Genomic DNA, 15,780 nt, shown 5'->3' with positions numbered 1-15,780 from the left:
GCCGCCATGATGTTTACCTCTTACTAGTCTTCTAGGTTTCTGTTTCTGTGTCACTGTCATCACAGGGATTTGGATTGACCCATATCTGCCAGTGAGACAGCAGAATAATTCCTTAGCAGAGGCGTCCAGGAGAACTCTGCTGCCATCTGTTATTATCTTAGAGACTTAGCTGAACAATAATGCTGTTAGGCAGCAAGGAAACATTTTCCCTTTGTTTCTTTCTGCTTCACTCTTAATCTAATCGCTGTTTCTTTTTGTCAGAAACAATTGTGTAAAAGAAAAAAAAGAGTGTTTTTACTTTTTTAAAATTTATTTATTTATTTTTTAAAATTTACCCACTTGTGTTTTTATAACTTTTGTACAATCATCTCTGTCACCAGGGCGCCAGTCGAATGCGCGGCCGCTTGGGAAGCATGGGAAGCATGAGCAGTTTTGAAAGAGTAAGTGTCCTTGAGGATGAACATGAGAATTCCCAGAGCTTCAGTCGGGGGACTCTGAGACTTCTCACTCTTACCCCGTGGCATCTAAAAGCATGCTATATTCCAACTGTGTCCTCGGGAAAGGGGCAGGTCGATAAGAATACTTTCACTTTCATCAGTGTCAGTAGGTGGATCTGCCAACAGTCCTCTTCGCATGAGGAGAAACGATTTTGTGCTGCGTTTTTCCCCACATAGTTTTGTGATCAAGCTTGCACTGACAAAAAGGCAGAACAGTACAAGAGGGAACGTGTGTACAGAGATGCTAGTGAGCCGTTTAAGGTTGTTGGCTCCCTTGTGGTTACTGCTGTGCAAAATGTGGAGTGAGAGCGTGATATGGTCCCTCTGACTCCTCATCAGTCATGATGGGTTTAGCAGTACGCTGCTACGTTGAACAAGTAAACAAGCAAATTAACCAATTGAGTGCCAGGCACCCAATTTACAATCTAAAGGCTAGGTTAGGCTAAACCAAACCCAACATAAAGTTGTGGCTGGTGTAGCAATTATTTTATAATTCTATACTTAGAATTAATTAAAGAGGTTTCTTTGAAATGCAGCAAACGCATTTGTAACTAAAATGCCGATGCAGCACAGGGATGCTGGATTTTTTGCATGGTTTTTTTTTGTTTTGTTTGTTTTTTGTTTTTTACCGTGCATTGTGTTCTGCATCCTGATTGGCTATAGACCATTGTCAATCAATCTCGTGCCGTGTCTTCTGTACAGTACAGAATGCGTCCAGCTTGTCAAATTTACATAAATCTTCAATCGCTAGCAGTGTGACTCTGAAGTGCTGCACTGTATGTTTGTAAGTTTTCTGATCAACAAACACAAATATGTTGACAAAACATTTTGCACTTTGGTTTCATTCTATAATACTGGACTTAATTTTCTACGAAGGTTAGAACTTGGAGAGTGTTTAAACAAGAGAGATTAGTGTGAAAATGTTCATGCCTGTCTGAGAAAAGTGTATAAAGTGTGTAGTGAGGGGTTTTACAGCCTTAAAACATCTATAATAATTGTAAAAAAAATAACGTTGGCTACTTTGTGGATTTCACTTATCACGGGCTATTTTTAGAACGCAACTCCCGTGATAAACGAGGAACCACTGTATTGTTATATAACACATCATAAAGCACATGCTGTAGAATATTGTGCAAATGTCTCGAGCCGTCCTTCATTTTTCATATTTTTTTAGGAAAATGGGAAATCACCATAGTGATTCAGTGAAACATACAATGAAAGTACAGCATATAAGGCAAAAACAGAGACTGTACAATTCTAATAAGCTTGAAAGGCAATATTTGGTGTTGTATCATGATTTTAATTTGGTATTATTACAACGGCCTCTACAGTCACAAACCTGCTGGAGACCTGCAAACAGACTTTAAAGGGTTAAAACTACAGAAAAGAAGTGTTACTTGTTTTACTGAGGCCGCAAAAGTATGAAATACTCTCTCCTTGTAGCAGATGTGTGACTTTTTTCACCGGATGTGTTAATACTGTCATATCAGATTTATTGAGAATACTAACCGCCAAGTAAGGACAATTATTAATACCAGTCTTCAAATGGCAGCTCCAAGTGTCTGGGAATTTATTAAGCTATTATTTCTCTTTCTTTTATCTATGATTAGCCACACTGGCTATTGCAGGTTTTAACAAATGTAAGCGATCATTTATCATGGAGTGACATATATCATTTTAATTTATGAGGTTCAAGTAAAGGTTTCTGTCATTGAGATGTCTTTAAAAAGTCCGGAAAAAGTTGCTTTGATTGGGATTAAATGAGTAAGTAGTCTCGTGGGGATTCTGTCAGGATGTGATGAGCTCGTGAAAAGGAAATCCCACTCAGGATGTCCAGTTACGCATCTGCTGAGCCACGTGTGGCCTGGATTTGTCTTCTCGACCCTGACGTAAGAGAGATTACTGCAAAAGTCTCTGATTTGAGTAAAATTCTATCATCAGTTTTTCCTAAAATTAACAACAGCATCAGGTTGTTAGATGACATCATCGTCTAGCGTGATTTGCAAACAGACCTCTTTCCAGTCTATAATGTCATCAGTTGTAGCCCTCAATTTTTTAATGTCATCAGCTACATTAAAAAAAAAAAGAGCGCATTGAAAGCAGCAGCATGACCTAACCCTGATCTTAAATAGGGAGGTCTCTAAAAGCATGATGGAAGGAGATAGGAGGGCTTTCGTGTACAGTTGCGTGTCACCGAGGTCCTCCCCTCCAATGGTGTGTGATGTTGTGAGTCACAGGACACTGGCCATTAGAATACAATAGATGTGGGAGTTGTGCCACCAGACATGAGGCAGCACGGAGTGATAGCGTGGAGTATAAAGTTGAACCATGGACTGAGGCTTGCTGTGGGTTGAATAGGTGAGTGTGCGATTGAGTGTTTAACTTGGCTGTGAGCTGTGTCGTGTGGTTTAACTTCCAGTGAAACATGGACTGATTTTTCACTTTTTGACTTTTGCCTTCTGTCACTGACTTTTTGTTTGATTGTATGATCCACAGAAATTTAAGCCATTCATAAAAAATGTCATTAAATATGCATCACTGGAAAACAGTGAAGTCATAAATATGACTGACTGCTTCCCGCCTTACACATTCTGTCCTCTTCAGCAGGATGAGGAATCTCCTGGTCACTCCCCCCCAGGTTCCCCTCCTGCCTTCCCGGACGAAGACCCGGAAGCTGGCTTTCAGTTTCGTCGGCGCGCTCACACCTTCAGCCATCCACCTGTGAAAAAACGCATCTCCTTCGACGGCCAATTGCCAATACAGAACAAACAGACTCTGCTTCGCAGGCAGCAATCCGTTAACTCAGAGTTGCTGCAAAGCAGGTAAATATAAGCTAGTTTACAGTTAATCACCCTCTGCAGTTTTAAAGAAGGGTTCTGCATCTGTTTGGTGATATTTGCAGGAGTTAATAATTTGTTCCTTTTTGCAGTTATACAGATCCCCTCCCTTTCCGCCTTTGCTGGATTGAGCTTTTGTGTTTTGTTTGAAGATATGGCTAATGCTAACTTAATCATTAGAACTGGTTGCTTTTCTTTTAATCGCGTCAACAGTGTGTGTGCACAGACATTGTAATCTATTTGCAGCACTTTGATCAGTCTATAATCTCTTCACCTTCTGCCCCGCTGTCCTCGAACAATAGCATCACAAGTTTCCTGTCACTGTTTTGATCCCTCATAAGCTCCCCACTTGTTTTTTTTTCCCTTATTCATTTCTGTGCTTGGACCGAAAGCTCTTTGTTTTGTGTAATGTTTTTCTTTATTTGTGGGCATTTCATGTTTGGCCCGCCCAGTCCCGTGGCTGTTTCAAGAACACGCAGTGTTTCAGAGAGTGAGTCCTCCTCCTCCACCTTCAGCCTCCCCTCCTCCTTCACTGCTCCCACTTTCCTGAAAAGCTTTTACCAGGGCTCACTGGGTTCCCTGAACTCCCTTCCAGACAGTGGGAGCCTCAAGAGGTGAGAGGGGGGTGCTCAGGCAACCCCCCTTGCTTAGACTGAAATGCACCCCATACCGGGGACTTCATCAGGAATGAGATGGGTGGGAGGGACAGGCTGTTCTTTGCTGGCAGTAGCAGTATTCCCATTGGCTGTCAACACCTTTTTAACACCCAGCTTTATTGCCCTGTATCTCTTTTTCTGTATATCCAAAGCAAATTTGTCTTAGGATAAAATTCTTTTTCATTTTTTTCCACACCATGTATGCAGCTGGAGCCATCCTCTTCCTGTTTCTCTCAGCAGGGGATGCTGATGCATCCCTCCCTTGTTGCATTTGCATGTGCATTGCAAGCTTTTTGCTTTAATAACTGTGTCTCACAGCTTTAACCTTCATCCTTCCTGACTGGTGCAAGAGTTGCTACTCTAACTCGTCATGCTAATAAGATTCCCTGATACGTTTATGTTCAGCAGTTGCTATTAATGGTTAGCTTCACAAATAAGCAAATATAGTGTGTTTGATACCTGATGGTGCAGCAGTAGGAGCAAGTTTTTGAGCACAGCTTACAATGATGATGAATGAGAAGTTTAAATGACACAGCACTGGAGACACTTGATCTAAATACTCCAACGTGCTCGCAGCCTAGTTTGCTTTGTTGATTGCACTGTATGACAACTTTGCCCCTTAGGGACTTGGCGAGCATGAAAACATAGCAAGAGGTAGTAGGTCAGGGGAAGAGTTTTAATCTGTTAAAGAGACAGTGTTATATGTGTAGAACAATTGTTTTCTCAGTGCCATTTGTTTCAATCCAAGGTCACTTCCTGTTTTTCACTGCCCACGTGATCCGACGGGCTCTTGTGTGCTAAACAAGCTCGCCAGCTGTTTAAGCGACACTGAGCGAGAAGCGAAAAAGCTCTGTTCTTGTGCAGACTAAAGAATGCAATCTGCACTTTCAAAGGAACTGAATTAAAATTTGCTTAAATTTTCACAACCCACTTTTGCTCTTGCAAGGCTGGTAATTGTGCGCTTGTGTAGAAAACCTCTGTTGACATGGATGAGAAATGGGACGTTCGGTATTCAGTTCAGCAGCACCAGCCAAGCTTGCAACAATGTTCATCACGGTCAGCTTTTACTGGCATTTATTTCCTGAGTTGGAAGGAAAACATTTGCTACGAGGTGGGGAAGTTTTTCAGTTCTGATTTTTCATTTCCACTTACTAAACCAACTTCTTTTTCAGCAGATGAACACACGTGCATGCACCTCAGCTGTGGCCGATGTTTCTCTTTTACATGCTGACTTTGCTACTTTATTAACATTTACAATGGGAAGGAGTTAGTGGCTGGCGCAGTATGTTGAAGTTTCATCTTGGCTATTTTTTTATCAGTCCAGAGAGCTTGTATTATTTTACCACCATTGTGTGTATGTGTGCTTATGTTTGTGTGTCTGCATTTGTAAAAGTGTGCTGAAAAGAGAGTCTGTGTAAGCTGACACCTGACTCGTTTATCAGGTGTCACTGACGCTGCTGTTTTCTCTCGTAGCAATGGCGAAGGCAGGAAGAGGACTCTGTCTGGCTGTAGCAGTGACTCGTTCAGCGGGGGTCTCCCTCTGAGCCCACGCAGGGTCTCCTGGAGACAGAAGATCTTTCTTAGAGTCGCATCGCCAATGAACAAGCCATCTGCATCCATGCCGCACACAGGTCTGGCAACTCGATCCTTGTAAGAGTTCAAGAAACACAATGTAAAAGCTTTGTATAATCCACAGATCTACTAGAAGGCAGATCGAATCTTCTTCTAAGAAATGACAGTACCTCAAACAGATTTTTAAATTCCAGGCTTATATGCAAAGACTGAGGGTTGAAAAAGAGCAAAGGGAGAACAAGTAGCTTTGTACCATTGTTTTCCCCCATGAATAAGTCTCTAACAAGGTTTTTGACCAAGCAGCATTGCAAAATTGTATCATGATTTTTATTTACGACTGATTTAGTCATATATAGTTAGAATATTTTCTGACTGAAGCCAGAAAAAACAGTTTCATTTTTTTGACTGCTTTCTTGAGTTTTGTCTCCAATGTTGACAGTCAAACATCTGTCTCTAAGAAGTGATTCTGTTTTTTTTTTGTCCTTTTGTTCAGTTAAAATTGGTCTGGGTTTATTGGAGCTCCCTGCTGTGTTTTTTGCTGCATTGATGGGAGCAGTGAGACTGTTAATACACTGTAAAACCAAAGCAGATCAGAAGCTAGAGCAGTCTGAATGCCTGTGTGCAGCTGCAGAGCTGAGTGCTAACAATCTGTGAACTATCACTGCAGAAAGCCCATCTTTATTTTCTAGCATTCATTGTCCCAAAAGTTTTGACTTAACAATATATTTTCTATATTTACCATGTGTTGGATGTTGTGTTTCAGACGACTCCGAAAACAGGGAGCTGTTGCCTCTCTCTCCTCGTGCCTCATCTCTGGACCCTTTGGGTCAGCTGCTGCCCCAGGCAGGCGACCCTGGGTCAGAGAGGAAGTCAAAGAGGACGGCAGCTGACTACCGGGCTCTCTGGAGGACAGCTATCCACCAACAGATCCTCCTGCTGCGTATGGAGAAGGAGAATCAGAGACTTGAAGGTGAGTCTAACTAGTTAATTCTAAGTATAGTGAACTTGAGTGGAGCCTGGTACTATGACTGATATTGATATTACCGCAAAAGACTTCAAAGTGTATATAAGTATTTTTTTCCCCTCAGTAACTGTTAGTATCTATAACTTGAAAGCTTGGATATCATTGTTAAGTTATATTAAGCTAGGAAGATATTTATTACAGTAATAATTTAAACTCCTGTCTCTTTACTTCACCTGTCATCTAAACTTTACACTCAACCCTTACCCCGTACTCCAATCTTTAAAGTCTTGTCATTCCCAACTGAAGCTTTATGATCATGGACAGAGATAAAGGAGCTGAGGTTAGCAGCTCGTTAAGCTCTTTCATTTTTTGTTTATTTTCAGAAGTCTGGTAACGCCATACTGGTTTTGGGACACTTGAGCAAAGCTACATTTAGTTTTGGTTTTGCAGCACTTTCAGATAGACAAACTTATGTAGAAGCGGTAGTGTAGCTTACAATGAAGTCTTGCAATTTTCCTTTATAAAAAGACTGAAATAATAGCACCAGTAGTGCTACAGTGGATTGTCCAGATGCAGCTTTGCAAACCCAAGGAAACAAATGGCTAAAAAATGACATCAAGTGGGTTATTTTGGGGGCTTTTGGGGCTTTATTTTTGGCGATTGGGAACAGCTATCTTATTATAAATGAATGATTAATGAAGTTACCCTTTAAAATGCTAAAGAAAAGACCTAAGATCATAATATTTTGTAAATGCCCAGATCAAACCATGGACCTAATAAATATGTTGCTTCCAGTGACAGACAGGAGAAGTACTATGTGTCGCTTTTATATTCTGAACACCAACACATCTCTTTCCCTTTGTTTGCTACTATGACATCAATGCTGGTCTGAGGACCTAACTGTGAATAACTGTTTAATAGAAGGTAAGCAACATAAAAGGAGAATTTGGGATAAAAATAAAAGCAGATGTTTTTGCATGCGTCTGGTGGCTGGTTATTGTACCATTCGATTCAGCTTTTTTTTTTGCGTGCATGGTGATCATACTTTATGATTTCTGTTATTTTTTGTGCTCCCATTATGCTGTTGTAAGTTTCTCCATGCCCATTGTGGCTTGCGTTTATGTGAAAAGGGTTTCCATGTTATCCAGTGATTAAAGGTTGAAGCCGCGATGCTTTGTATCCACGCTTTCTCTGGAACATGAAATCTTTTAATTGTCATTATTCTTTGCTACAAATCCAAAGTTATAGGGGCTTATTTCGAAGTTGTTGGCCTTTAGTCTCATTTTTTGTTTCTTTCTGAAAACTGAGTCTTTAATGGACTTTAATGTATTAAATATGAGTCGGTCGCTTTTTATACTGATATTTATATATATATTCATATACATTCTGTTGCAGCGAGCCGAGATGAGCTGCACATCCGCAAGATGAAGCTCAACTACCAAGAAGTGAGCGAGTGCTCCAAAGATGCACAGGCTTTGTGGGAGAGAAAACTGACAGCCCCGGGCAGAACAACGGTCCCACAAGACAAGGAAGAAATGTATCGTGCCCTCTGCCAAGGTGAGAGGCACTAAAAAAAGAAAAAAAGAAAACCGTATCACCAGTGGCATGTAAACAGCGCTATAAATAAATCTGAAACTCCCCACAGGACAAAAAACATTGTAAGTTAACATTGTTTCTTTTATTTCTGTTGTGGTTTTTTGTGTGCAGGAGTTCCAAAGAGCAGACGCGGGGAAGTCTGGTTGCTTCTTTCCCATCAGCACCGGCTGCGTCACAGACTCCCGCCACGTCAGCTAGCCCTGGATACCCACTACCATGACCTCCTCAAGCAGCTCACCGCACAGCAGCATGCCATTCTGGTCGATTTAGGTGTGCACAGGACCACAAAAACCCACGAATTTCATCGAAGATACAGATACAATCTATGCATGTAGAAAGGTTTCTGTGTCTATGTGAAAAAGAAAGTACACCCCATGATTCAGTTTGTAGACTCTCCTTTAACATGTATACGTTTGTCAGTCTTTCACATTAGGGTGGAGGTATTTTGGCCTACTTTTCTTTGCAACATTGCTTCACTTCATTGGGGTTTTCAGGCATTTGTTTATGAAAAATCTGGTGTAAGATCTAGATTTGACTGTGTGCTTGTGATCATCGCCCTGTTGCATGGCTCAGTTTTGACCTCACATTTGACTGTAGAATACTTTGTTTGGCTGCAAGGTGCCCAGGTCCTGTGGCTAAAAAACGATCCCAAATCATCACCCCTCACAGCATATTGTGCTGATATGCTGTGTTTGGTTTTTGCCAAATGTGGTGCTGTGCATTATGGCCAAAGGACAAAGGACTGCAGAAGTCTGGGAAACCTTTCAAAACAAGCTGCAATACTTCATTCTTTTTCTGATTGTAATGAACTCGAGCATTTAACATGCTAACTGAGGCCTGTAAGATTTGAGATTAAGCTCTCAGGTGTTTTACAGCTTCTTTGAACATTATATAGTCTGACCTTTTGGTGAATTTGCTGGTACGTCCACTCCTGGGAAGATTGTGGTATTGTGTTAACACACACCTGAAAGCTCCAGACCAGCAAACTGATATAAACATCTGATATATATATTAATTAGCTTCTGGCTGCTACAGAACCTCTGAATTCCAATGGGAACAGTAAGGTTATGCTTAGTTTTCGACAGGAATTCACAGAGAAACTTTCTTTTTCACATGACACACGCTGTATCTGTTTATGATTATATATGTTGAGGAAGGCCGGAAATCTGAAGATGGCCTCAGCTGGTCCTTCAGCAAAGGCGACTGTTTTCAGAGCTGTCACTTCAGTATTGTTGCTCGTAGTTTAATGTGTTAACCAGAAAACAACAATTCCTGGTTATTTTTCTCACATTTACTCTCACTATCTCTCTCTGATTAGGCCGGACCTTCCCCACCCACCAGTACTTCTCAGCCCAGCTTGGCGCTGGACAGCTCTCCCTTTACAACCTCCTGAAAGCTTACTCTCTGCTGGATACAGAGGTACATACTGTAATCCCCACAGTGGCTCACTTTAAGGCCTGTACTGTAATGATTGTTGTGAAATTTGCAATAACCCCCTTTTTAAACATTTTTTTTAAAAATTCTTGTGCTGCACAGGTTGGCTACTGCCAGGGTATCAGCTTTGTGGCTGGAGTTCTGCTCCTCCACATGGGTGAAGAGCAGGCCTTTGACATGCTGAAGTTTCTCATGTATGACCTCGGCATAAGGCGGCAGTACAGACCCGACATGGTCTCTCTGCAGGTCAGTGGGTGGAATGAACAACTTATTCTGTCACAATGTCCAGTGTTTGTGTTCATTATGTATTGCAGGAATATTTGCAAATGTTAAGCTCCAGTGCCACCGCTGACCTTAAAGACAATGCTGTGCACAATTACACATGCAAATGTCCATTGCCAAAGGTGGCGTTCAGTTTAAACAAATTCCAATCTATTCGAAACAGTTATACAGTAACAAATGCTTGTTACTGCATAACTGCTATAATGCTGTAAACATTCACTTTTAGCTGTTACTTACTGCTGCATGAACCCTTGTGTGGGTTTTATTAGCTACCAAGAGCAAACAGCAGTTAAGTGTCTCCACCTCTTAGTCAAACCACTCCTGCTCTGTATCTGTTAAACATCATCTGACCTCGCTGCAGTTACAGCATCAGCAGGCGTGGTAATATTTAATCCGCTTCAGGTAACTGCTGAGCCAGGTCTCTCTTCCCTGCAGGGTTTACACTTTTAATCCAAAGTTTTTAAAGTCAGGAGGAGTTTCGTCTGTTTTCTCTGCACAGTGGCTCAGTTTGAGGGAGCTAAAGGTATTACTTGCTTTCTTTTTAACTGTCAGGAAATTGTAAAACTTGATAACTGTCTAATTTTAGCCTGAGCTAACTTCTGCTTCCTTTTTCTATTGGTTGTACTTTTGACTAACGTGCTGTTAAAGAGCACAGATCATCAAATGTCTGGCCGTGACGCATGTCTGAGCAAGTCTATGAAATAATAATACTTAAAGGGCTCTGTGTTTGGATAAAAGTTGGCTTGCCAGCTTGTGATTCCTGGATTGCTCTGTGACATTCTGTTAACAAGTCCTGACATACCAGTTTGACGCAGCATGTTTTGACCTGCTTCTGTGTTTATGTGTGTGTGCAGATTCAGATGTACCAGCTCACCAGGCTGTTGCACGACTATCACCGTGAGCTGTACAACCACTTTGAGGAGCACGAGATCTGCCCGAGCCTCTACGCCGCGCCGTGGTTCCTCACGCTCTTTGCCTCGCAATTCCCACTCGGCTTTGTGTCCCGGATCTTTGGTATATACATATCTTTTTTACTTTTTCTTTTTAGATTAATGGTTTGTTTGCTCACATGCAAAATTGGATATGATAATTGAATTGTCTGCTAAGCCCTACAGCTCGAGGAAAAACATCGTAAATCACTACTGGTTTATGTATTGCCTGTTTTTCAGATTTTGTGTTTGTCGAGGGGTCTGAGGTGATTTTTAAAGTGGCCCTCTGTCTGCTGGGCAGCCATGAGGGGGAGATAGTTGAGTGTGACAGCTTTGAGAGCATTGTGGACTATCTGAAAACGACACTCCCCACCCTCAGCCACACACAGATGGAGCAGACCATTGCTAAGGTACACAAACTGCCCTTTTTTTTTTTTTTTTTTTTACAGTGCCAGATTATTAAACAAACAGTAACACTTGGAAGTGCATCCTGGCCCAAATTTGATACTAGTGAAAGCTCAAAGCTCAAATCCTTACAACATCCATCAACCACTAAATAACTGAAATTCATGGTTGGTGTCGAAGAATGCACTTTGTTCCCTAGCGACTTGTGATTGCCAGGGGGTCGATGACCAGTCTCTTGGCCTGTGTCAGTAAAGCTTCAGAATATGCTTTTACCTCAGAAAGGTGCCCACGTGATTTGAAGCTGTTTGTAAGATCACTTTGGTCTTTTTGTGGCTATTTGTTGATGAACACTCCATGCAGGTGCATTTCCATTGACCTTAATGTTTTGGTACCAGAGTGTTGTACGATAACGAGCTGTCTTTCAGTGGCATCTATCTGTCTGTTGATGGCCAGGTAATGGAGATGGACATCTCAAAGCAGCTGCAAGCATACGAAGTGGAGTACCACGTTCTACAAGATGAGATGTTAGAATCTGGACCACTGCTTGATGACTCTGAGCGCCTTGACAAGCTGGAGAAGACAAATGCGCAGTTGAAGAAGCAAAATATGGAGCTGCTGGAAAAACTTCAGGTAAGGAAGTGAAGGTTCAAACCTCTATGAGACCCCAGCCCCACCCACTCCCCTGCCGGGTGTTACTTAATTTTGACGTGACTATGATATAATTGAGGTAAACATTTTAACCCAGTGTCACTGTGTGGAGACAATTTTGAAGCCAGTAGTAGTACCTAAAACTACCTATAGATGGCACTAAAACACAAGTTAAAAACACAGTACCAGTGTTTGTAAGACAAAGGGACTAAATGCTGCATGCTCTGCAGATATCGCTTCACTAATGTTTAAAGTAGAACCAGTAAAGTCACACCTGATGGTCTTCATATAAATACACGTTAAAGAAATATTTATTTACTGTCCCATCTGTCTCGTCTGAGTCACACCTATGGTGTTGGAAATCTGCTCGTACAACATTTAACAAGTGCTTGTGATTCTGTAAGAAATAAAATCATATTTGATTTGCACTTTTAAAAAGGTCACGTGCTATCGTGTGACTACAAGTTACAAATTCTTCCTTTTTAGACTTTTAGTTTAGTTCTGAGATTTTGTAACTGTATTTTGTAACCTGTATTAGTTTCACCTCCTGTTTAAATGTTAGTCTATACATTGTACTCTGTGTGCTCTAACATACAATGTTTGTGTCCTCCAGGCTGCGCGGCAAAAGATTCAGACTCTGGAGACGAGCATGGAGAACTTCCTTTCTCGGGAGAGCAAAATGAAGCACATGATTCGCTCTCTGGAGCAGGAGAGGGCAGCTTACCAGAGAACCATTGAACGCATGCGCTCGTGCCTTCCTCCTGACGCCTTGACAGATGTAGAGATGACCCAGATCAAAACAGGGCCCAACGGGAAAGCCAAAACAGCAGCCAAAAAGCCCTGATGGCAACCAGGGTGCCGGCTGCTGTGGGCCAGACGCACAGGCAGATACCAAAATGAACAAATGAAGACTGTTTTGTGGAAAGCTGCTGAGTTCCACCGCATTGTTGTAATGCTGTACAAGAGCTGTACACTATTTTTTCTTTCTTTCTAAATGTGTTTTGTCTGAAGTGGAGACGCGCAGACTGTATAGGGAAATATCTATGTGACATTCGTCAGAAGATAATAGCGTAGTGGGAGGAGAGTTTCATCTGTATTAGCAAACAGACCGTTCCCATAGTGCATTGGAGCCACTGTTCGTCTCATCCATTTCACTGCCAGTTTGAAGGTGAGATCAAGATGCACACCATCCTTCACTTCTGAGATTTTTTTGGTGAGAGTGAGAAACGGATCTGCTCCTGCAATGTTTTTTTTGTTCTTTGAGCACTACCTTCATTCTCAGCAACACTACAAAAGTAGTGAACAGAAGGTGCCTATTGGCAAATAATCTTTTGGACCTCAGGGTCAACTTATAGCCATTACCAGTGTCTTTGATCTTGGAGTGAAGATCGCGTTGTTTTTGATATCTTCAAACTTGTGTCTGCGATGGACGCGCAGCCTCAGGCTATTGATGTTGCTTTGTTACTTCTGTTTAATTCACTTGAAATTTTTGTGAATGTAATTTCTCTCCAAAGATCACGGTGAAAATGTGTCGTTCCCCACCTCGCCCACCTACAGAGACATCTGAGCACACATCTGCCATATTAGGCTTTAAACTTCTGCGGATACGTATATAGTATCATGTTTATCTCTTGGCATCGCCTCACTGCCTTCACGTGAGAGAGCTTTAGTACTTGCACTTGCTACTTTTAAGGAGGAAGTGTTTCTTCCAAAGCTCAGGCAGGATGTGTGGTTGTCTGCCTTTTCAGTTTCCTGTGTGACTGACCGCGGTGTCGCCTTCTTTTAGCACAAAGATCAGACACTGAGACAGAGTTCACACTCCCCGGGCGCCGAACAACAGACCAAGGTGGAGGAGTGATCTGAATGTACATCACATGGTTCTCTCAGAGAAGAAAAAAGTCTGTATGCGATTTTTTTTTCTCTTTTGTTTTGTGTGTAACAGTTGAATGCAGGTAGCTAGTCCTGTAGATCTAACACACAGTGGCAGTTGCTTTGCTGGTTGTCACACGTCAGCATGTTTGCGTTAAAACTCAAGTGTTTAGGTGAGCAGAGCAGCAGTATAGGAGAAAACTTGAAGACACTTGAGTGTTCTATTCACTGGTAGGGAGTCTCTCCTAATACAGGGTAATATATACAGTATATAGGCACACACAAACACACACTGTGATGTGAACTGCCTGGCTGTAAGGACAGACAGTTTTATGAGTTCAGCGAGTGTCCCTGGCTCCCTTTTCAGTTTTGTTTTAGCCCACCCCTGTGTCTGACTCACCATCACTGGTTCTGATTGAAAGCAAAGCAGTCTTGGGCTTGACTTCACTTTGAGAAAACGCCCTTCCGTTTAAACCAAGGTGATGTCTATCAAAGGGAGGGGGGAAAAGTACCCACTAACAGTGTCTATCACTCTTTCCGTCCTTGGTGACAAGTTGCGATGACACATTTGTCTGTTTCACTTTTTATTTTTAAATGTCAGTACATGTGGGCATGTTCTGTGGCAGACAATGCAGTGTGTTGATGTTAGGGATCCTTTACCCAGAGCACAGCAGCTGTTCCACGCAAGGCTGACGAATCGAGCCCGATCGTCTCGGTCAGGGTGGGAATTTGTCTTGTAATTGATGCGATTTTGTTCAAATTCAGGCCAAACGTTTCATACTTTATGGAGAAATGGCCACATCTTTACAGCAGGGATTTTCTAAATAGTTAAGAAAGGAAAACATATCAAACAACAAATTGTTAAACATCCATTCTTCACCACTCCCCTGCCTCTTTTTGCCTGTGTTTTGCTTAACTACAGAATTTGTGAATCTTAGAAATAGGTCACCGAACCAAAGATGTGATTGTTTTCCAAAAGCAAATTCATTCAATCAAAATGAAGTGACATCTGTTTGCAATCTTTTGGTTTTTACTATGACAAGAACTCCAACAGTTACCAAATATTGGTAATTTAAAAACACAAAAAAGATGCATTTTTTCCCCATCATGTTCATTTTTTGTGCCAAAGATGGCCTTTGTTTCTTTTATTCAGAGTTATGATAAAAGCTTCTTTTTGATATCTAATGTAAAGCACATTCAGGTGCTGAGTCTTGACTTCTACAATAATGTGTGCATCACTGTGTTTTAACAAAAGACTGTCAACACGAGGGCTACCGAGAGGCAAAGAAACTGTCATGAATTCTTCAATAAACCTCACCTTGCCTTTTTTTTCTTCTTCTTTTTTTCTGTCTACTCATGTCCGAATCTCTTTCTTGCCCAGTAAGCTCTCATAAAGAAATCATGTTCCTTTAGCAATCCGAGTGTAGGATGTAGCCTGGAGCCCAAATGTCTTTGTGTGTATTATTGCGTAAAAGGCCAAGGTAAGCTTCGACAGTTTTAGAGAATCTATTTAAAGACCTTTCAGGAGTTGTTCTTTTGTTAACGCCTTGGGCGAAGAGAACTACAGTTCTGCAGTGGGGTGAACAATCCACACTGAAATTGTGGTCCTGCAAAGAAACGTTCAACCTAGTGTGCATTTCTGAATTAGCTATAGTGTAGTGAATGAAATGAGAAACATTTTTAATGCAGGCGAACATTGAATGAATTGGAGATATCTGTTTTGTATACTAAGCTGGTTTGATTAAACCCATTTATTTTAAATTACTGAGTACCAACCAGGTACAGGTTAGCAACTCTACAACATGTTGGCTTAAATTGGAGAAATGGGTCTGTGTACTAATTAGCCTCGGGGAAGCCTCTGTGTGTTATGAAATACAGTTTTATGGAACTGAAAAACAAAGTAAAAGGGAAAGACATAGCCAGATGCTTATAATCAATACCCCTTATCGATTATTAGCAATGTGAAGGTCTATAAATATAGTTGAATATAAATGCTTTCCTTGTGCAGTGCTCAAAGCTTTATCAGAGATTCTCGAAACCTCAGTTGATGTTGAATGTTAAAGTTCATGATGGTACAATTACAATTGTTTG

General features: G+C 41.4%; 1 protein-coding gene across 3 annotated transcripts in view; it reads left to right on the top strand.

Moving 5' to 3' along the window:
• tbc1d4 (TBC1 domain family, member 4) overlaps positions 1-15,549 on the top strand; it is a 28,151-nt gene extending 12,602 nt beyond the window's left edge. Inside the window, exons 11-23 of one of the 3 annotated variants that reach the window (XM_086267946.1) lie at positions 381-440; positions 3,105-3,319; positions 3,787-3,948; positions 5,464-5,621; positions 6,326-6,532; positions 7,922-8,083; positions 8,234-8,392; positions 9,441-9,541; positions 9,659-9,802; positions 10,693-10,852; positions 11,008-11,177; positions 11,626-11,802; positions 12,434-15,549. In XM_086267946.1, the coding sequence (XP_086124072.1) occupies positions 381-440; positions 3,105-3,319; positions 3,787-3,948; positions 5,464-5,621; positions 6,326-6,532; positions 7,922-8,083; positions 8,234-8,392; positions 9,441-9,541; positions 9,659-9,802; positions 10,693-10,852; positions 11,008-11,177; positions 11,626-11,802; positions 12,434-12,664 (2,106 nt within the window). In that variant the 3' untranslated portion in view covers positions 12,665-15,549. Of the gene's footprint in view, positions 1-380; positions 441-3,101; positions 3,320-3,786; positions 3,949-5,463; positions 5,622-6,325; positions 6,533-7,921; positions 8,084-8,233; positions 8,393-9,440; positions 9,542-9,658; positions 9,803-10,692; positions 10,853-11,007; positions 11,178-11,625; positions 11,803-12,433 lie in introns of all 3 variants that reach the window. The other 2 variants (XM_086267945.1, XM_086267947.1) reach the window with 2 other exon arrangements.
• The last annotated feature ends 231 nt before the right edge of the window (positions 15,550-15,780 follow it).

This window comes from Aulonocara sp. 'chitande type north' Nkhata Bay, linkage group LG16, assembly GCF_057382095.1.
Source record: "Aulonocara sp. 'chitande type north' Nkhata Bay isolate Kocher_YH1m ecotype deep benthic linkage group LG16, A_spYH_male_GT1.1, whole genome shotgun sequence".
Classification (NCBI taxonomy): Eukaryota; Metazoa; Chordata; class Actinopteri; order Cichliformes; family Cichlidae; genus Aulonocara; species Aulonocara sp. 'chitande type north' Nkhata Bay.
This window is presented reverse-complemented; position numbering and strand designations above follow the sequence as displayed.